We start from the raw sequence: 21,344 nt of genomic DNA on the forward strand, positions 1-21,344 counted from the left end.
TATTGATGAGCCTGTAAGAACAGTTTCATTCATTTATTTATTCATTCATGCATTCATTCATTCATTCATGCATTCATTTATTCATTCATTCATGCATTCATTATTCATTCATTCATGCATTCATTCATTCATTCATTGGATAGGAACAGAGAAATCAAGAGGGAAAGGGGAGACAGAGAGGGCAAGAGAAAGAGGCACCCACAGCCCTGCTCCTCCACTCCTGAAGTGTCTCCCTGCAGGTGGGGCTGGGGGCTGTGTCCTCGAGCCACATTGAGTCACAGAGAAGGGACTGGTGCCCCTGCTCACGAGTCTGTGATGTGCTCCCTAAGCTCACTCATCTGAACAGTCGAAGCAGGGCCGGGCGGTGGCACACCTGGTTGAGCATACACACCATAATGGGCAAGGACCCAGGTTCAAGTCCCCGGTCCCCACCTGCAGGAGGAGACTTCACAAGTGGTGAAGCAGGGCTGCGGGTGTCTCTCTCCCTCTGTCTTTCCCTTCCTCTCAATTTCTGGCGACCTCTGTCCAATAAATAAAGATAATGAAAAAAAATCACAGAACAGAACAAAACAGTCAAACCTCCGAGTCACTGGATTGATTCAGAACTCCGAGGTGCCCCGTGTCAAAGTCCATGGTGACACATTCGAAGAAACACTGTAAATAGTTTCATTCTAGGATTTTCTTTTTAACAGCCTGTTCAGTTTTTCAAAAGGTAAAATTCCTCCTTAAAGTTATTCACACCGTTACTCTCTCCCATCAGATAGCTCACCTGTGCTCTCTTCACCTTCTCTGAGCAGGGCGTGAGGTGCCTTCCCCACGCCAGTGCTGCGGTTACTGCCCTTGAGCCTGAGCCAATCTAGTCGGTGAAAAGTGATTCCTAGTTCAGTTTAAGATTTTCAGATTACCAGTGAGGTTTGCAGCGTGTATGGAAAGCCACAAACACGAGTTTACCTGTGACTGCTGAGTATTCTGTTAGGACTTCTTTGCCATGTTTTGGGTTGTTGTTGTTGTTTTTTTATTTATAAAATGGAAACACTGACAAGACCAGAGGATAAGAGGGGTACAACTCCACGCAGTTCCCACCCCCAGAACTCCGTATCCCACCCCCTCCCCTGATAGCTTTCCCATTCTCTATCCCTCTGGGAGCATGGACCCAGGGTCATTGTGGGATGCAGAAGGTGGGAGGTCTGGCTTCTGTCATTGCTTCCCCGCTGAACATGGGCGTTGGCAGAGAGTCAGAGAGAAAGACCAGGGCCCTGCTCAGCTGTGGTTGATGGTGGTGCTGGGGATTGAGCCTGGGACCTCAGAGCCACAGGCAGGAAAGTCTTTTTGCAGAACCATTGTGCTGTCTCCCCAGCCTCCTGCCACTTAAGTCTTAAAGCTGCAGAGACCCGGTTGCCACGCCAAGGGCGCTGCCAGCTGTGCACACGTCTCTGGGAGACGGCGGGTCTCCTCCTGGACAGTGCGGTGTGTGTCGAATCTGCCTGACGTTTCCTGTCGGAGAAGTGACCAGAGTGCAGAGTCCCGGGCCTGCAGGGTCCAGAGTCCTGGGAGTGCAGAGGTCGGGCCCCACAGCCAGACTCCTGCGGGGGCCGCGACCCCCCCCCCCCCACGTTTGACGCCAGGTGCTCCAGTCCCGGGGCTGGTGGCGGCACGTCGGGCATTGTCAGCAAAGTGTGTTGCCTGTCCAGGTGTCCTCTGTCTGTCCCCAGACCCGTCAAGACCTGCGTTTCCCTTGGGCCTCTCCTTGGCCAGGCACTTGTTTTCGGCTGTTTGTTGTACGCAGAGACATTGGAGATTGAGTTTAGAAAATGTGGGCCGGGGGAGAGATAGGGTAGCGGCTATGTACAATGTCTTCATGCCCAAAAGGTCCTGAGTTCGGTCCCCAGCACCACAAGTTGGAGCTTAGAAGTGGTCTGGTGGGAGTCGGGCTGTAGCGCAGCGGGTTAAGCGCAGGTGGCGCAAAGCACAAGGACCAGCATAAGGATCCTGGTTCGAACCCCGGCTCCCCACCTACAGGGGAGTCGCTTCACAGGCTGTGAAGCAGGTCTGCAGGTGTCTGTCTTTCTCTCCTCCTCTCTGTCTTCCCCTCCTCTCTCCATTTCTCTCTGTCCTATCCAACAACGACAACAACAATAATAACTATAACAATAAAACAACAAGGGCAACAAAAGGGAATAAATAAATAAAAATAAAATATTAAAAAAAAAAAGAAGAAGCGGTCTGGTAAAAATTAATAGTTAAGTAAAAATTTGGGCCTGAGTGGTGGCGGACCCAGTGGATCTTAGACATTACCACACGCCAGGCCCCAGGTGGTTCAAGGCTCAAATCCCTGGTCCCCACCTATGGTGAAGCAGTGCTGCAGGTGTCTTTCTTACACCCCGTCTCCCTGTTTTTGTCCAAAAAGAAAAAAGGAGAAAAAATAATAGAACTGCTCCTGGAAGCAGTGGATTCATTGCACAGACACTGAGCCTCAGTGATAACCCTGGTGGCCAGTTAAAGAAAAGAAGGGGGCTGGGTGGTGGCACACATGCTTGAGCGCACACATTACAGCGTTCAAGGACCCGGGTTCAAGCCCCTGGTCCCCACTGCAGGGGGGAAGCTTTGTGAGTGGTGAGGCAGGGGTCTCTCTGTCTCCCCCTTCCTCTCAATTTCTGCCTGTCTCTAGCCAGTGAATAGACAAAGACAATTCTAAAAATGTCTTAAAGAATGAAAAGGAAACCGCCGCCGCCGTTCTGACCTGGGCGCCTCCTTCCCCACCGCAGGCTCTCTGTGAATGCGCCCTCCAGACGCCCTACGACAGCCTGAAGCTGGGGGTGCTGGCCGTCCTGTCCGCTCTGTCGGGGACCATCGCCGTCAAGCAGTACTTCAGCTTAGCTTCAGGTGAGGAGGCGGCCGCGGGAGGCTCCCGGGGTGCTCAGAGACGGGAGGGCTTGTCGTCACACTCTGTTAGGAGGGCGGTCTGAAGAAGATCTCTTAGGCAGAGCCTAAGACTGTGTTTGGAGACCCGCCCCTCTCTGACTTCTGAGTGGGGGAAGCATTGCTCTGGAGGAGCTTGGCATAGCGGTGCCCAGCCTTGTGCCTGTGGTTGCCCTTTGAGCTAAAGTGCATTTCAGAGGCCAAGCCGAGCTAAAGCGTTAAAGCAAATGTCACATGCTTCCCTCAGGTACATCGTCCCTCTGGAAAGTGTGGGAGTCAAACCTCTGTGCAGCCCAGCAGGCTTCCCTCAGGCCTCCCCAGCGTGATTTGCTGCCCAGGCACTTATTTTTTTTTTTTTTTTATAAAAAGCAAACACTGACAAAATTATAGGATAAGAGGGGTACAACAGCTCCACACAGTTCCCACCCCCAGAACTCCGTATCCCATCCTTTCCCCTGACAGCTTTCCTATTCTCTATCCCTCTGGGAGCATGGACCCAGGGTCACTGTGGGATGCAGAAGGTGGAAGGTCTGGCTTCTGTCATTGCTTCCCCGCTGAACATGGGCGTTGAGAGGTCGATCCATACTCCCAGCCTGTCTCTCTCTTTCCCTAGTGGGGCAGGGCTCTGGGGAAGCGGGGTTCCAGGACACATTGGTGGGGTTGTCTGTCCAGGGAAGTCTGGTCGGCGTCATGCTGGCATCTGGAACCTGGACATACAAAGCCAGACAAGCTTTTGTTGACCCAGTGCCGAGGGAGGAGCTGGCCCCACTCCCTTCCTGCTCCCCATCAAGTTTCATGCAGCCTCTCCTGCTTCCTTTTCTAACCGGCAAATCTGAATTGAGTTTGCTGAAGAGACAGAGCACACACACATTGGTCCTTTTGATGGCTTCCCAGCCTGTGAGCCTCCTGTGCCCATCGGGGAGGAGGGGGCTTCCCCACCACGTGAGTCTTGAGGGCAGCTGCCGCCTGCCAGGCCGTGTCAGCCGTGCACACGCGTGTGGGGTCCCCCGGGGTGGGGCGTGGGGCGCAGCAGTGGGAGGAGCCTGCGCACTGTGAGCTCCCCCACCCCGCGCCTTGCTCTTTGCTCTGACTCTGCAGGGCATCGGTCTTGATGGCCTCAGCTTTGCTGGTCCCACCTGCGCTCATGGAGACTGCAGTTACCTGGGGCCTGCAGGTGGCTCGTCTGCCAGACCAGCCGAGGCAGACAGCTTCCCGCTGGGGCGTCTCCGCCGGCGGCTGGCAGGCCGGCCTGAGCTTGTCTGCGTCACGCTGTCGGGTGTCAGAGGGGCCAGGCCGCCTGCACACTGCCTCTCAGTCCCGTGGGCTAGGCCGTGTCCTGTGGCCACACGCAACAGGCGGGAGAGTAAGCTCCTCTTCCTGCAGGGAGCCTGGCGCTTTCTGTGGGGAGGGTCCCGGGGTCCTACCCACAGGGGTGGGGAGATCGCCGCAGCCGGCTTCACCACTTGGCGGCTGTTGACCCTGCGGCCCGTCAGCGGAGCGGACTCCTCTCGGGGGCTAACGCAGGGCGCAGAGCTGAGCCGGGGGCAGCGCACACCTTTCGGTGCCATCGGCCTGCGGAGCAGCAGCCAGCCTGGGTGCGTGGGGCACGGCCCGCTCTCTACCTGTCTGCAAGTCGGGAGGCCTTTCCAGCCATGGAGCTTTTCTCAGGAAATGATTTCTGGGTGAAATCAGGTCGCACCCCTGTTAAACCGCTGATACAATTGAAACTATTTTGTTTGTTTTGCCTCCGGGGTTATTGCTCAGGCTCAGTGAATCCGCTGCTCCTGGAGGCCATTCTCTCCTCTCCTCTCCTCTCCTCTCCTCTCCTCTCCTCCTCCTCCTCCTCCTCCCTATTTTATTAGCTAGGACAGAGAGAAATTGAGAGGGAGGGGAGATAGAGAGCAAGAAAGACAGACACCTGCAGACCTACTTCACCGCTCATGAAGTGTCCCCTGCAGTGGGGTGCAGGGGTCCCATTGAGGTCCTCACGCTTGTTAAGGTGTGCCACCACCTGCCCTCCAAGATAACAGTTGAATTAAGGAGGCAGGTGGTAGCGCAGTGGGATAAGCACACATGGCGCAAGGCTCAAAGCACAAGGACCGGCGTAAGGATCCCGGTTCGAGCCCCCGGCTCCCCACCTGCAGGGGAGTCGCTTCACAGGCGGTGAAGCAGGGCTGCAGGTGTCTGTCTTTCTCTCCCCCTCTGTCTTCCCCTCCTCTCTCCATTTCTCTCTGTCCTATCCAACAACAAAGACATCAATAACCACTGCAGTGTTAAACAACAAGGGCAACAAAAGGGAAAATAAGTAAATAAATATTCAAAAAAAAAGAAACCTTGCCACACTGCCCGGCGGGCTGCAGTTTGCCTTGACTAAAAGCCGCTGCGGCCTGCCGGGGAGAGCTGAGGCCCACAGCAGAGGAGCAGTGCAGACCCAGCAAGTCTCACGACCTTGACGGCAAGCGGGGAGCTGGAAAACTCTGGGTTTCGGCTTCTCTGGAAAAAATAGTCCATTGAGTCAGATGACTCTAAGCCCTCCTCCGTGCTGAGGCCGAGAATCCTCACAGACCGTGTGAGGTGAAGCTGTACGCGGCGGTCTGAAGTGGGCACAGGCACACTTGGGACCTGTCTCTGTAGCCAGGCTGGGACCGCCCCAGCCCCCAGCCCCAGCCCTGACTCCAGCCCCCAGCCCTGACCCCAGCCCCCAGCCCCAGCACGAGCCCCAGCCCCCAGCCCTGACCCCAGCCCCCAGCCCCCAGCACGAGCCCCGGCCCCCAGCCCCAGCCCTCTCCCACCGGCATCACTCCAGCTCTAGTCGCCGCAGCGGGTGTCTGCTTTGTTCCTAGACGTCAGTTACTGTTTGGTTGAACAGCTCTGCGTTCAGTCTAGATCCCAGAGATGGCGGTATCTGTGCAGCCCGTCTGAGTCCTCCACCAGAGAAGGAGACGGCAGTGTCTGTGGGCTATGGGGCAGAGGTGGGGCACGCTGCCAGGGTGTGCCAGAGATTTCCTCTTACTGTGTGTGAATTATGGCCATCAACCCCCCCCCCCTTTTTTTCTATTCAGGAAATGTGAGTTCTTCCCCTAGATCCTCCGACTTAGTCAAATTAGCCCAGGAGTGTTGCTACCATAGCAACCGGGCCATCGCTGCTCACGGGGCGCGCGTCCTGACGAACATCACCGTCTCCTGCCAGGAGAAAGGTACGTGGCCCAGGGCAGCTGCCGCACCTCCCCTTTGCGGTGGCACGCGGGCAGAGCCCTCTGCGTCTGCTTGGACCTCCTCCTTGTAGCCTGTGTGTGCTTTGAGTTTCTGCTGGTCTCCTGAGCGAGTTCTCTCAGAGCTGCTCGATCGTGTGAAAGCTGTTTGTACCTTCACGTGCGTCCCGGCATTAGACTTGTGGCCTGGGAGCGGGCCTCTGCTTGCAGGGCTGGCCGCCTGCACAGGAGCTCGGAAAATGCAGGGGAAATACCTCACACCTTGAGGTTCTCGAACAACGGATTGTCCGGGTGGGCGGGGAAGGAGTTAACAGAGCCTCGGATTCCAGTCTGTGTTCGCTGTTAGTGATACTGCTGCCACCTGCAGGGGAAGCTTCCCGGGGCGAAGCAGGGCCACACGCGTGTCTCTCTGTATCCCCTCCCTTCCTCTTGCTTCTCTCTGTCTCTGTCTGATAATAAGTAAATAATTCTTTAAAAAAACTGTCTTAAAAAAGAAAGTAGGTGTTGCTGCGTGATTTTCTGTTCCCAGTACTCTCCTTAGCCAAGCTGCTGACATTATCTCGTCATCTGTCACTTTGTGATGTTAACTCTTGAGGCTGAGTGTGTATTTTACAACCTTCAGTAAAGATCGTCAATACAGAGGTCTGAAGGGATTTTAGAAACTTTGCCACCTGTACTTTTTTTCTTCTTAGAATTTGTCTTGATTTTTTTTTTCCTCCATGGTTATTGCTGGAACTCAGTGCCTACACTATGAATCCACTGCTCCTGGAGGCCATTTTTCCCCCATGTTGTTGCCCTTGTTGTTGTTGTTATTATTATTACTATTGTTAGTGCTGTCATTGTTGTTGGCTAGGACAGAGAGAAATGGAGAGAGGAGGGGAAGACAGGGGGAGAGAAAGACAGACACCTGCAGACCTGCTTCACCGCCTGTGAAGCGACCCCCCTGCAGGTGGGGAGCCGGGGGCTCGAACCGGGATCCTTACCCCGTCCTTGCGCTTTGTACCACGTGCGCTTGAACCCGCTGCACTATTGCACTATTGCCCAGCCCCGTCTGGATTTTGTAAATCAGAGCCTCGCTCTGGCACAGCATGCCGAGAATTGAGCCTGGGGTGTGTTACGCTTTAGAGTCCAGGGCTCTGTCCACGGCGCCGCCCCCCAGGCCCGCGCCTGCACTTTCTCAGGGAGACAGACTTTGCACACTGGCGAGTTCCTTGCATCGCAGACCCTTCAGTGCTGTTTCTCCTTCTCCTTCTGAGAACGCGCACTTGCACACCAGAGTCTTCACCGCTCTAACGCGCACCGTCTCCCTCTAGACCTTCTGGCCCTGGAGCAAGACGCTGTCTTTGGCCTGGAGGCCCTTCTGGCACTTTGTAGCCAAGATGACAGTCCCGGAGCTCAAGCTACTTTAAAGGTGAAGACATCGCTCTGTCACGCAGTTCTGCTCCCTCTGCCTGAATTGGTTGGCGTCCTCTCTGTGAAGGGTCAGGGGGACATGTTTCTGCCGGGTCTGCCCTCTGACGCCTGTGCACACCTGAGCCCTGGCAGGACACACCGCGTTAGCACCTGTAAGAGTGTGCTCTGTGTCAGTTCAGTGCCGGTAACGATAAGCAGAATGAGATGGGTGGCGGGTGGCTCCCTGGCCTGTTGTTTGAGTCTAAGCGTGGTGCGCTGTGTAGATCCTAACAGGACAGCCCGTGCGGCACTCGGGGGCTGGCACCGGACACGCAGCTGAGACCAGCCGGCCGAGTTCAAGCCCCCACTCTCCACAAGCAGAGAAGCAGGGCTGTAGGTGTGTAGGTTCTGTCTTCTCCTCCTCTCAGTTTCTCTCTGTCCCGGCAGAATAATAGTAAGTAAAAAGGCCACCAGGAGTGTAGGATTCGTAGTGCTAGCAGTGAGCCCCAGCGATTAAAAAAAAAAAAAAAAAAAGAAGCAGCCCAGGGCCTGCAGAAAACCTTTCCTCGGCTTGCCGGGGCAGCCTGTGCAGATCTGCTGGTCTCACCGCACCCCTGTGTGTCCGCCCTTGCGCCCCTGCAGATGGCTCTGAACTGCATGGTGAAGCTGGCCAAGGGCAGGCCCCACCTCAGCCAGTCGGTGGTGGAGACGCTGCTCGTGCAGCTACACGGCGCGCAGGACGCCGCCCGCATCCCCATGTGCCACTGCCTGGCCGCCATCGCCATGCAGCTGCCCGTGCTGGGCGACGGCATGCTCGGGGACCTGGTGGAGCTCTACAGGGTCGTCGGGCGCCCGGGCACCGGCAGGCAGCAGGAGCTGCTGGTAAGGCCCCGTGCGTGCCTCCTGCGGGTTGGGGAGGGACGGCCCTGGGGCGGCGGGTGAGAAGGGCGGGAGCCACGCGGTGGACCAGACAGGTGGTGTCGTCTGTGCCTGGCACATTAGTGACGCCGTTAACCGGCCCAGGTAGGAGATGCTACGGATGGGGATGGACGGTCAGGATCTGGTCTGGCGGAAACACTCAGGTTTCCGTGAAGCCGGCGGGCGGAGGCTGTGACCTGAGACCAGGGGTGTGTGTGTGCGTGCAGGAGTCAGCCACACGGAGCCCGGGCTCCTTGCTCCCTCTCACTTGATCTGGCTCGGGCCTAGAGCGGCTTGCTTCTCGGGGCGGGGCGGGGCGGGGCGGGGCGGGGCGGGGCGGGGCGGGGCAGCTTAGTCTGGTAGCCGGAACCTGCAGGCTGATTTAGCAAAGGAGAGTGGGAGAAAGCACAAGGTTATGCAAAGAGACTCATGCCTGACACTCTAAGGCTCTAAAGTCCCGGGTTCAGTCTCCTGTGTGTGACCATGAGCCAGAGCCAAACAGTGATATGGTAAATGAAAGAAAAAAGACAAAGTGAAAGTGAACCTTTTTCTCTCTCACCCAGAGCAAGTAAGTAGTGTTCTAAATACAACTGTGTGCTTCCAGAAGCACAGAGCGCAAAGCGCTGGTGCCGGCAGCATTTCTAGAGTCCAGACCCTGCTCCCCGCCTGCCCAGCACCTCTGGGCTGTGAGGGCCTGGCTGGCGTCGAGCTGCCTGCCGCCTGCGGTTAGGAGGCGCGTGCTCAGGGCACTGGTGGAGCTGTGTGGGAGCTCTCCATGGCGGCTCTGGAGGGAGACACATTCTCGCCATGAAAATCCGAGGCAGGCCTCCAGTTGGCCATATTTCTTTCTGGGCTCAGGAATCGAGGGTTTGGGAAGTCTAGTAACGAGTGTTTGTGATTTAACCTTCCAGGGCCGGTTTGTGACTGACTCTGCTCTCCTCTGCTCTCAGGAAGGCTGCCCTGGCGGCCTAGTGCCTGAGGTCAAGTTCTCATGATAGGTGTGACCTTGGGAGCCCCGCTAATTCTCACTGAAGCAGCATTTCCGCTGGTGTTCCTTCTCCCTTTCACTAGTTCTCCTGAAGTTAGGAAACAGTGTTCACGACACCACCCACCACCGCCGGGAGCGGGGACTCGCATCCACCCCTGGCCTGAGGCCAGACCGGCAGAGTGTGGTTGCAGGAGGAGTTGCCTTTCCCTCCTCCCCAGGGGCCCTGTCCCGAGCTGGTTGTCAGCCCGCTTCCCGCCACCTCCCTTAGACTGCCTCCCTAGCAACACGTGTGACAGTCGTGCGCTGCACCTGGCTCGTGCTGAAGCCTGTCTCTGGCTTCCCGCACTCGCTCACCACGCGGCTTGATTTACCCAGATTGCAGGCATCGTCTTAAGTGTCTGCTAGCGGAAACAACGCCGGGAGCAACAGAAAAGGTTGCTGGCCGATCTCAAAGTGCCCTTTCCAGACGGACCCTGGTTCCTTGGCCCCCGTTCGGGGCAGGCTGCCGGGCCTGGGCAGAGTGGCATGGCGTTCTCCCCGCCCCACACCTAGGTGAGTCTGGCCACCGTGATCTTCGTGGCCAGTCAGAAGGCGCTGTCGGTGGAGGTGAAGGCCGTCATCAAGCAGCAGCTAGAGAGCGTCTCCAACGGCTGGACAGTGTACCGTGTGGCCAGACAGGCGTCCAGGATGGTGCGTCTCCCCCAGGGGCTGTGTGGCAGTGGGCCAGCCAGACCGGTGTACATGTAGATGGAAGCCCTGGACAGTCAGAGAGGTGGAGGGAAAGGCTTCACTCTTCTCCTGTGGGGTGGTTTCTCTGGGGCCACGTGTACAGTGCACAGGACCCGGGTTCAAGCCCCCATCCCCACCTGCAGGGGGGAAGCTTCACGAGTGGTGAAGCAGGGCTGCAGGTGTCTGTCTCTCTGTCTCTCTCCCTCCGTCTCCCCCCCTTTCCTCTTGATCTCTGGCTGTCTCTAATAAATAAAGATAAAAAGCTTATTTTAAGAAAGGGCTTCTCTTCTCGTTGGTTCCTCTCCAGGTTCTGGGGAGGTTCCACAGGATTCCCACCAGTCAGTGCCCAGCCCCACTGTATGTCGCCCGCAGCCTGGCGTGTTGGCCTAGGGGCTGTGATGCCACGGCCCCTCCTCTCCCCTCCCGTCGCCTCAGCGGCCGCTCCCTCCCAGCCCAGTGGAAGCCTGGCCATTTTGACTCGTTTTGTTTGGGAGAAGTGGCGGCGGATGAGAAACCCTGGGGGTGAGCCCTGAGAGCCAGGTCTGAGAAGCTGCTCTGGGTGACAGAGAGCTTGTTCTCCACGTGGGGGCCGGGGGCTTCTCCGGATGGGTTTTTCCTGGACCAGCTGTCTGGGTTGTAGCCTCCTGCACCCCCACACCTGTGCTTCCCGAGCCAGTGCCAAGTCCGCCGGTAATCACTTCACGGAGCTCCCGGGGTGCCCGCCGCACCGAGTCTCCTGTCTTCAGAATGGCGCTCAGCGTTTGTGCCGACTGTATTTGGGCCAGAGCTCTGGTCTCGGAGTGTAGTTCATTCTGTGAATTTTCCTTTGGAAACTGTTTTAGTAAGAACTCCGGCGTTTTGTTACATAAAAGCAGCCCAGCACGTTTTCCCTGAGGAGATACTTAGGCCGAGGCTCAGAGAATTGCGTGATCTGAGGCGTGATTGTTAAGAATCTCTCCCTGCCGCGTCCCCTCACTCAGGTGCCGACTCTCACCCTGTGCCCTCCGCTTCCTCCTCCCAGGGCAATCACGACATGGCCAGAGAGCTCTACCAGAGCCTGCTGACTCAGGTGGCCTCGGAGCACTTCTACTTCTGGCTCCACAGTCTGAAGGAGTTCTCGCAGGCCGAGCAGTGCCTCAGCGGGCTGGCGGAGGAGAACTACAGCTCAGCGCTTTCTTGCATTGCTGAGGCCTTGAAATCCTACCACAAGGGCATCGCTTCCTTAACAGTGAGTCCTCCGCACGCCCCTGGGAGACAGCGACTTGGGCATAATGAAGGGTCTCCTTGACGCGTCTCTTGGGACAGACAGCTGGCCGTTCCGGGAGCTATGACTGGCACGTGGAAGCGCCCGCCTCAGCCCTCACCCCCGCCCGCGTGGTGGCACTCGCAGATCTGTGAGGGCTGATCCCTTTGTTGCCACTGAATCGTGGGCACCACACACAATAGGGTCACTGAGTCCTGCTGGGAAGCTGGGGGGAGCTGTCCTTCCAGACCTGTCCTAGTGAGACCCCGTGGGGGCCAGCACCCCACCAGACACGCCTTCCCCCATCTCATTCCCGGTGGCTACTCTGGACCGTCTTCATCTGTAGAGAAAGGAGAGGAACTCTTGGCGCCACACTCTTCACGCTTCTGTGTGTCCTGTTTTAAAGGAACGGCTAGCCAGCTAGGACTCCAGTTTCTCTGCCAAGACAGAAGGACGGGAGAAAGGACAGCAGTCGGGGGTCGGGCGGTAGCGCAGCGGGTTAAGCGCACTTGGCACAAAGTGCAAGGACCGGAGTAAGGATCCTGGTTTGAGCCCCCGGCTCCCCACCTGCAAGGGAGTCACTTCACAGGCGGTGAAGCAGGTCTGCAGGTGTCTGTCTTTCTCTCCCCCTCTGTCTTCCCCTCCTCTCTCCATTTCTCTCTGTCCTATCCAACAACAACAACAATAATAACTACAACAATAAAACAACAAAAGGGAATAAATAAATACTTAAAAAAAGAGAGAAAGTAAAAGGCTGGAGAGATAGCATAGTTAAAAAAAAAAAGGGCATAAACCCTTTCCTGCCTGAGGCAGCAAGGTCCCAGGTTCAATCCTCAGCACCACCATAAGTCAGGGCTGAGCAGGGCTGTGGCTGAAAAAAAGGAAAAGTAAGCCTTTTGTGTCACGCTGGGACAGTTCATGCTGCCGTTACCTGAGTTTCCTCATCATTTCTCATCCTCCCTGGACGGAGCCTGCCAGCGTCTCTGGCTGACAGATGTGCTCTAAGCACTTCTGGGCCTGTGCGCTTGCTCAGGAGCTGCTCTAAGCTGGCTTGTCCCCATTCAAGGTCGCCATCTTAACCACCAACCTGATATTTCTTCCTCATCAAAAATAAATCCAGAGTCGCAGTAACTGTCCCTGGCTGTAGCTGCTGGTCACCCCCCTTTCGGTTTTAAGACACTTGGTGGGACAGTTGCCGGTGCGGCCTGTGAGCTGCTCTGTGCCGTGTTGAGCAGCCCCATCGTGGGCACCTACGTGTGCTGCTGACCTGGGGTGCTGGGGCTTTGGATTCCGGGCAGAAGTCGGGGCTCGAGGGGTGGGATCAGAGGTAATCATCAAACCCCATCTAAGAAATTGTGAACTGGGGCCAGGCAGTGGCGCACCTGGTTAAGCGCCCACATTACAGTGTGCAAGGACCTGGGTTCAAGCCCTTGGTCCGCACCTACAGGGGCAAAGTTTCACAAGTAGTGGAACAAGGCTGCCGCGTCTCTCTGTCTCTCTCCCTTTCTCCTCTCCCTCTCAATGTCTCTCTGTCTCTATCCAATAAGATATATTTTTATTTACTTTTTTGTTGCCCTTGTTTTTATCATTGTGTGGTTATTATGATTGTTATTGATGTTGTTGCCAGATAAGACAGAGAGAAATGGAGAGAGGAGGGAAGACAGAGATGGGGAGAGAAAGACAGACACCTGCAGACCTGCTTCACCGCCTGTGAAGCGACTCCCCTGCAGGTGGGGAGCTGGGGGCTCGAACCGGGATCCTTACTCTGGTCCTCAAGTTTAGTGCCATGTGCTCTTAACCCGCTGTGCAACAGACGACCCCCTCAATAAGATATTTTTTAAAAAAGAAACCATCAAAATAGCCTCTTTAGCCTCATGGTTTGCATGATTCCATAATTCAGACATTCCGTAAGTCTGAGGGTAAAATAAGGCTCATTGCCTCCGGTTTCCGTAGCCTGGGTGGATGGATGAGTGTGTGCGTGGGGAGAGAGGATCTTAGATGGTTTTCTTTGCAGTCCGAGAGGGAGACCAGGGCATGCACATTCTTAGGCCGAGCATACGGGAGAGGCCAGCTACCATACAAAATGTCAGGCTGCCAAATAACAGAGCTGCCCTGGCACCGAGGAGAGAGGCTAGAGGAAGGGCACCACGTGCACTGGCCCTGTCCTGTGGGTCCTCTTGGAACGGCATCAGAGACAGCAGCTCAGAGCAGCACAGCTTACCTTGAAGGGGGCCGTGTGTGTGTGTGTGTGTGTGTGTGTGTGTGTGTGTGTGTGTGTGTGTCTGTGTGATTATGTGTGAGCCTGTGATTGTGTGTGTGTGTGAGTCTGTGATTGTGTGTGAGCCTGTGATTGTGTGTGTGTGTGTGAGTCTGATTGTGTGTGAGCCTGTGATTGTGTGTGTGTGAGTCTGTGATTGTGTGTGAGCCTGTGATTGTGTGTGTGTGTGTGTGTCTGTGATTATGTGTGAGCCTGTGATTGTGTGTGTGTGAGTCTGTGTGTGTGAGCCTGTGATTGTGTGTGTGTGTCTGTGATTGTGTGTGAGCCTGTGATTGTGTGTATGTGTGAGTCTGTGATTGTATGTGAGCCTGTGATTGTGTGTGTGTGAGTCTGTGATTGTGTGTGTGAGTCTGTGTGATTGTGAGTCTGTGATTGTGTGTGAGCCTGTGATTGTGTATGTGAGTCTGTGATTGTGTGTGAGCCTGTGATTGTGTGTGTGTGAGTCTGTGATTGTGTGTGTGAGTCTGTGTGATTGTGAGTCTGTGATTGTGTGTGAGCCTGTGATTGTGTGTGTGTCTGTGATTGTGTGTGTGTCTGTGTGATTGTGAGTCTGTGATTGTGTGTGAGCCTGTGATTGTGTATATGTGTGAGTCTGTGATTGTGTGTGAGCCTGTGATTCTGTGTGTGTGACTCTGTGATTGTGTGTGTGAGTCTGTGTGATTGTGAGTCTGTGATTGTGTGTGAGCCTGTGATTGTGTATATGTGTGAGTCTGTGATTGTGTGTGAGCCTGTGATTCTGTGTGTGTGAGTCTGTGATTGTGTGTGTGAGTCTGTGTGATTGTGAGTCTGTGATTGTGTGTGAGCCTGTGATTGTGTGTATGTGTGAGTCTGTGATTGTGTTTGAGTCTGTGATTGTGTGAGTCTGTGTGATTGTGAGTCTGTGATTGTGTGTGTGAGTCTGTGTGATTGTGTGAGCCTTTGGTGGCGGTGCTGGGTTCCCCAGGGGCCCACCGCTGAGTGGTTATAGCCGGTCTTCCTCTCTGCCCTCTGACTACTCCGGGCACCCACAGGGAAGAGCCCGGTGTTGGTGGGACGTGGCTTTTCTCTCTCGCGCGCAGCTCCCCTCCCAGTGCAGGTGTGAGGCGTCCTCTCGCTGTCCACCCACTGTCCTCTTGCTGTCCTCTCACTGTCCGCCTGCTTGCCCGAGAGTGGTGGCGCTCTTTTCCAGGCCGCCAGCACGCCTCTGAACCCGCTCAGCTTCCAGTGTGAGTTTGTTAAGCTCCGCATCGACCTCCTGCAAGCCTTCTCTCAGCTCCTCTGCACCTGCAACAGCCTGAAGACCAGCCCGCCGCCCGCCATCGCCACCACCATCGCGCTGGCCCTCGGGAGTGACCTCCAGCGCTGCGGCCGCATCTCCACACAGGTGCCACTTCTCTGAGCTGTCAGGGCTGTGCGGGGGGAGGGAGGACGGGCGTACACCGGGGGCGCTCGCGGTCCCACTACCGTCCTTGCTGGCTTCCTTAAGCGGGTCTGTAAAAATGAGTGGGGTGGACACAGAAAGGATCGGCTCCTTTCTTTCCCTTTTGTTTCTGTTTGCCAAAGCACTGATCAGCGCTGCCTTATGCTGGTGCACAGACAGAACTGAACCTGGGACTTTGGAGCCTCAGGCATCAGAGTCTTTTTGCATAACCATTATTATTTTTTTTCTGATTTTTTTTTTTAATTGGGGAATTAATGTTTTACATTCAACAGTAAGTATAATAGTTTGTACAGGCATAACATTCCCCAGTTTCCCATATAACAATACAACCCCCAGTAGGTCCTCTGAATCCTTCTTTGCATAATCATTATGCTACCTGCCCCCACCCCCTTTAAATTTTTTTTTTTATCTTGACTTATTTATTGGATACAGACAGAAATCGAGAGGAAAGGGAAAGATAGTGAGGAAGAGAGACAGAGAGACACCTGCAGCCCTGCTCCCCCACTCGAAAATTCTTCCTCTATGCAGGTGGGGACCATGGGCTCGAACCTGGGTCCTTGAACATCGTGCCGTGTGCTCAGCCATCTGAGGGGTCTTTTATTATCTGTTGCTCGTGCAGAAGGGTAGTGTGTTTGTCTCCCTCTGCAGATGAAGCAGTCCATGGAGGAGTTCCGGGGCCTGGCCGCCCGCTACGGGGACTTGTATCAGGCCTCCTTTGATGCCGACTCCGCGACTCTGAGGAACGTCGAGCTGTATCCTGAGCCTGGCCCAGGACGCCTGCTCTTTGCGGGCGCTCTTTCCTGTGCAGCACTTCAGAGAAGCTTGTGTGATGCCCGTGTGAGATTAGGTCACGTAGCAATTAGGGTTCATCATTCCTTCTTTGAAATCTTGGATAAGCAGCATAATTTTTATTTATTATTATTTTTTTGCCTCCACGGTTATCGCTGGGGCTCGTTGCCTGCACTACGAATCCACTGCTCTGGAGGCCATTTTGTCCCTTTTCTTGCCCTTGTTGTTTATCACTGCTGTTGTTGTTACCTATATTGTTGACATTGTTGTTGTTGGATAGGACAGAGAAATGGAGAGAGGAGGGGAAGACAGAGACGGGGAGAGAAAGACAGACACCTGCAGACCTGCTTCACCGCCTGTGAAGCGACTCCCCTGCAGGTGGGGAGCCGGGGGCTCGAACCGGGATCCTTATGCTGGTCCTTTTACTTCATACCATGTGCGCTTAACCGCCTACGCTACCGCCCGGTCCCCGTCTCCTTTTTTTCTTTCCTTCCTTATTTAATGAGTGCTACTTACTCAGTTCTGGCTTCCAGTGGTTTCAGGGGCTGAAACCCGGGGCCTCCGAGCCTCAGACATAGAGATGTGTTGGTGCAGCTACTCGCTGCTGCCTCCGCCGGGCTGGCTGGTGCGATTCTGTCTGAACTCCGTCCCGGCCTTGAAGGAGCCGTGGAGGCTCACGGGTGCTTGTCTCCACCCTTCAGGAGCATCCAGGCCTGGCTGTGTGGTGTGGCAGACACCCTCAGTGCTTGATGGAGAAGAGGGAGGGGACAGCACGACCCCATCCCCGTCCCGAGAGGGCCCTTCCCTGCCGCTGACCTCACTCTGTAGTTGGTGGACACCGCCCAGTCCAGTGGCTTTGCTGTGTCCGTTGTCACTTCCCAGCCTGAGACCCTCCCTGTGCTCTGCGTTGCCTTATCAGCAACCGCAAGTTCTTTTTGGAGGGAGGAAAAATTTTTTTTTCCTCCAGGGTTATCACTGTGGCTCGGTGCCAGCACCACGAATCCACTGCTTCCCACTTTATTGAACAGGACAGAGAAATCTAGAAAGGAGGGGAAGACAGAGAGAGAGAGAGAGAAAGACAGACACCTACTGGGAGTTGGGCGGTAGTGCATCGGGTTAAGTGCAGGTGGCGCAATTGCAAGGACCTGCAAAAGGATCCTGGTTCGAGCCCCCGGCTCCCCACCTGCAGGGGAGTCACTTCACAGGCGGTGAAGCAGGTCTGCAGGTGTCTATCTTTCTCTTCCCTTCTCTGTCTTCCCCTCCTTTCCATTTCTCTCTGTCCTATCCAACAACAATTAAAAAAAAAGACAGACACCTACAGACCTACTTCACCGCTTGTGAAGTGACCCCCCCCCCCCGCAGGTGGGGAGCCAGGGGCTCGAACTGGGATCCTTGCGTGGGTCCTTGTGCTTAGTACTATGTGCACTTAACTGTGTGTGCCACCACCTGGCCCCTGAAAAGGATCATTTTTAAGTGTTGTAGGACCTGTAATTCTGTGGCTTTTTGGTACCTCGGGTCACTGAATGGGACCTGATGAGTGTTCCGGGCCATCTCCCCTAAAAATGTCTTCTCTGCACCCCTGGGCCCCAGAAGTTTCTGGAGGGCTAACTGAGCCCTTGAGCCCCAGCTCGGAGCCTCAGGGTAACCCAGCTGCAGCCCGCCGCTGCTGCTCACTGTGGTCTGGGGAGCCTGTCTGAGGTGAAGCAGAGCTTCTGCCCTGAGCTCCGAGCTGGAGCCCCGCCGTCCCGCTCAGCCGGGCAGCCCCACAGCTCTGTCCCGGGCAGAGACGGATGGGCGTCTGCACCCCTTCAGAGGAGGAGGCAGAGCCTCAGTGTGCTTACGATGTGGTTAATCTGGTGTCACGTGGGCCTGTCAGTTCCGTGTGTCCCCTTGACGTGACTTCAGGCAGCAGCAGAGCTGTCTGCTGATCGCACACGCCATCGAGGCCCTGATCCTGGACCCCGAGTCAGCAAGGTACGCCCCTTCACATCTGCACGGCATCAGCATGCTCTCCAGAGCGCTATCTCCCCTGGCCACCCAGCACCGCTGGCCAAGCGTTTGCCTGTGGTCACAGAGCCGGGAACAGCCTTTGGGCTTTCTGACCTTGGCTTAGCTCAGAAGAAATCCCATGAATGTGAACACTTTCTCGTACTAGATAACTATGCCTTGGTATAAAAAGCCAATAGTGTGACTAAGCTTGAACTCAAAACTTTCATTCTTTCCCAAACAAAAAAAGATAATTTTGCTTGATAAGAACTTCTCTCCTTTCCTCACTAGCTCATTAGTTATTCAAATTATTTGTAGTAATGAATCACCCGTTGGTTTTTCCCCTGCCGGCCTTTTGTTTTGGAATGCGCCTTTTAAACTGACTTCCAGCCTGGTGAGGCCTCCAGTTCCAGTCAGCTCCCTCCAAGGGATGGGGCCAGCAGGCAGCGCTCACAGCCTCGCCCGCAGCGTGAGGGTTTGCTGGTCACCAGTGCAGGCTGCTTGCTTGTTTTTGAACAGTAGCCTGGGGACCGTGATGTTTCTGTGGCATGCTTACTTTCGCTCTTCCATTTACCCTGCTCTCACCCATCTTCACTTTCCCTTCTGAGTTGCAATATTTCTTTTTTTTCTTTTGCCTGCCCTCCTTTCTCTCTTTCTTTCTACCAGCGCCCTGTTCAGCCCTGGTTGGTGGTGGTGCTGGGGGTTCATCGTGGAGCAGAGCCTTTTGTGTAACCTCTGTGCTGTCTCCCAGCCCTGAGCAGCAGTACTTCTTAGACGAGGTTCATCCCTTTAAGTATCAGGCTGCCTTAAACCTCCATGTTTTCCTGCCTTGGCTGAGGGTCGCCTCCAGCTGTCACCGCTGGGTCCCCGCTCTGTCTCCAGCTCTCCCCTGTCTCTGAGCACTGTTCCTGGGCACTAGTCCTCGTGTTTGCCCCCCCCCCCCCCCGGGTCTGCCCATCCAGGATTCCAGACCAGCAGGCTCTCCGGCCTCAGCTGCCCGTCGACGACCCAGGCTGCCACGGCCGCACCTCTGCCCATGTAGTGGCCTTCCCCCCTGTCCAGAGGTGACCACCCCCTGTGTCAGGGACAAGCTGAAGCCTCTTGCACTGCCCGACGGCCAGAGTGACAGAGACTGAGGCCATCTGACGTCGGGTCTGGGTCTGACTTCCCGCCGTCACTGACTGGTTAGGGGACTCCAGGCTAATTCCTGAACCTCCCCAGCTGGCTGTCCTCGTCTCTGAGGTGAACGTGCCAATGCCCACCCGGTCACCGCAGACGAGGCCGAGTGTGACGGGCACACTTAGATGCCCAGTGGCTCTGTCTTGCCGGACGACTCAGTCCCAATTCCGACCGCAGTTTCCAGGAGTCCGGCTCGGTGGGGGCGGCGCACGCAGACAGCGAGTACGAGAGGAGGATGATGTCGGTCTGCAGCCGCGTCCTGGAGGAGGTGGAGCGCCTCAGCCGCAAGTACACCCCGGTCTCCTACATGGTGCGTGGCCTGGGCCCTCCCGACCTGGCACTTGTGACTTAGCACTTCGCTGGCCGCCCGCGGCCCTTCCCGTGGGACGGGAAGCTTCCTCCCGGGATGGGGCAGGGAGCCGTGGGAGCTTGCCGCCCAGCTGCGGAACGGACGTGCGGAGCGGGCCCCTGTCATGTGGCCGTGTCTCTGCCCTGGCTGCACGGTGAAGGCCGTTTAGGAGACAAGAGCGTGCTTGTCCAGGCGTCTGTCCCGCCCTGGTGTCGGCACGTTGTGAAGGTTCTGGGTGTTCCACGAGGCCGGGGGCTGGGTGGTGGCACACTAGGTTGAGTGCACATTAGGGAGGGCAAGGACCTGGGTTCAAGCCCCTGCTCTCCACCTGCAGGAGGGAAGCTTCACAAGCAGTGAAGCAGGGCGGCAGGTGTCTCTCTCTCACTTTCCCTGTTTATCTTAACTCTTATCTCAGTTTTTCTCTGTCCTACGTAATAAAAAGGAGAGGGAGGACACAAGGGGAAAATGGCCATCAGAAGCAGTAGTCATGCAGGCACTAAGCCCCAGCAATAGCCCTGATGGCAGTTAAGAAGAATAAAATAACACCTCAGGCCAGCTGAGGGGAGACCATCAAGCCGGCTTCAAGGCCCTGAGCCCCACCCGCGGGGGAAAGCTTCATGAGTCTGGAAGTAGCTCTGCAGGTGCCTCTCTTTCCCTCTCAGTTTCTCTCTGCCTTATCAAAAGGAAGGATGGGGGAGAGGAAAGAAAGAAAGCAGACATCTGGCCAGTCCAGCCAGAAAGATAACTTTCCTCCCACACTTAGAACTTGCGTTGCTCCTGGCTCTGAGCCTGGTCGCTCCAGGCGGGGCCAGTAGAGCTGATCCTTGAAGAAGATAGTCCGTGTGGGACAGGCCGGGGATTGTATTGATGACCCTCTGGTGCCACCCTGTGAAGTGACGTCGCTGTCAACAGGAATTCACATTCCGGGGACACCAAGCCACTGGAGTACCGTGGGGGCAGGAGGCAGCACGGGGAGAAGGGTCCCGCCCAGTGTCGCTGCAGCCCGACAGTCATCCCCTGGCTGTCCTTCCTTCCTCTCAGAGGGTGTCGGCAGCTGTGCGGTGCTGTCAGTGCTGTGCGGGGCAGGGAGGAGCGGGGCGGGAGAGAGCAGTTGGTGTGCAGGAACGGGAGGACGGGCGCGGGCACGAGCGAGCTCAGGAAGGGTGAGCATTCTGGGGCTGTGACGGCCCAGGGGACCCTGTGGTGGCTCTGGCCCTCGGTACCGGCCGGGACTTGGAATACTCACCCCAGCTCGTGGGACTGAGGTAGAAAACAAGGTGTCCTGCCCACGTCGTGGAGCCCCAGAGCTGGACTCGGGTCATCCTTGACCTGAATTCCATGGAGTCCCCGCCATCACTCCCTGGGGACCCACCTGGGAACACGTCACCCTCAGGACGAGGATGCCAGCCGGTGGGGTCGAGGGGAGGGAGTGAGGCAGTGCAGAGCTGGGTTCAAGTGGGCTTTGGGCTGTGGCCTCAGTGAGCAGCTCTGCCTCTCTCTCTCTCTCTCTCTCTCTTAAATATTTGTTATTGGATAGAGACAGAGAAATTGGGGTGGAGATAGAGAGAGAGAGAGAGAGACACCTGTAGGCCTGCTTCACCACTCGTGAAGCTTTCCTCCTGCAGGTGGGGACCAGGGGCTTGAACCTGGGTCCTTGTGCTCTGTAATGTGAGCACTTAGCCAGGTGCGCCACCACCTGGCCCCCAGCTCTGCTTTCTCTTCCATACTCTTGGAGTTACTGTTTTAGCATCTAAAGTAGTTAGAATTCTATGTCTCGCCCCGTGACTCTTGAGGCTCAGAAGATGCAAAGTGTGTGTGTGTGTGTGTGTGTGTGTGTATGTGTGTGTGTGTGTTTTGCTTGTCCTTGAGGAATGGACTCTCTCCAGACTGTCACTTTTTAAAATTATTTATTTATTTATCATTGGATAGGGACAGAGAGAAA

The 21,344-nt window shown here is 55.8% G+C and overlaps 1 protein-coding gene across 1 annotated transcript in view; it reads left to right on the forward strand.

The window, feature by feature from the left end:
* INTS7 (integrator complex subunit 7) overlaps positions 1-21,344 on the forward strand; it is a 40,489-nt gene that overhangs the window by 12,690 nt on the left and 6,455 nt on the right. The window contains exons 6-15 of the mRNA XM_060178390.1: positions 2,766-2,883; positions 5,982-6,116; positions 7,445-7,542; positions 8,166-8,405; positions 9,982-10,119; positions 11,180-11,386; positions 14,848-15,042; positions 15,748-15,851; positions 17,794-17,862; positions 19,231-19,363. Of these exons, the coding sequence (XP_060034373.1) occupies positions 2,766-2,883; positions 5,982-6,116; positions 7,445-7,542; positions 8,166-8,405; positions 9,982-10,119; positions 11,180-11,386; positions 14,848-15,042; positions 15,748-15,851; positions 17,794-17,862; positions 19,231-19,363 (1,437 nt within the window). The remainder of the gene's footprint in view (positions 1-2,765; positions 2,884-5,981; positions 6,117-7,444; positions 7,543-8,165; positions 8,406-9,981; positions 10,120-11,179; positions 11,387-14,847; positions 15,043-15,747; positions 15,852-17,793; positions 17,863-19,230; positions 19,364-21,344) is intronic.

Source organism: Erinaceus europaeus, chromosome 19, assembly GCF_950295315.1.
Source record: "Erinaceus europaeus chromosome 19, mEriEur2.1, whole genome shotgun sequence".
Lineage (NCBI taxonomy): Eukaryota > Metazoa > Chordata > Mammalia > Eulipotyphla > Erinaceidae > Erinaceus > Erinaceus europaeus.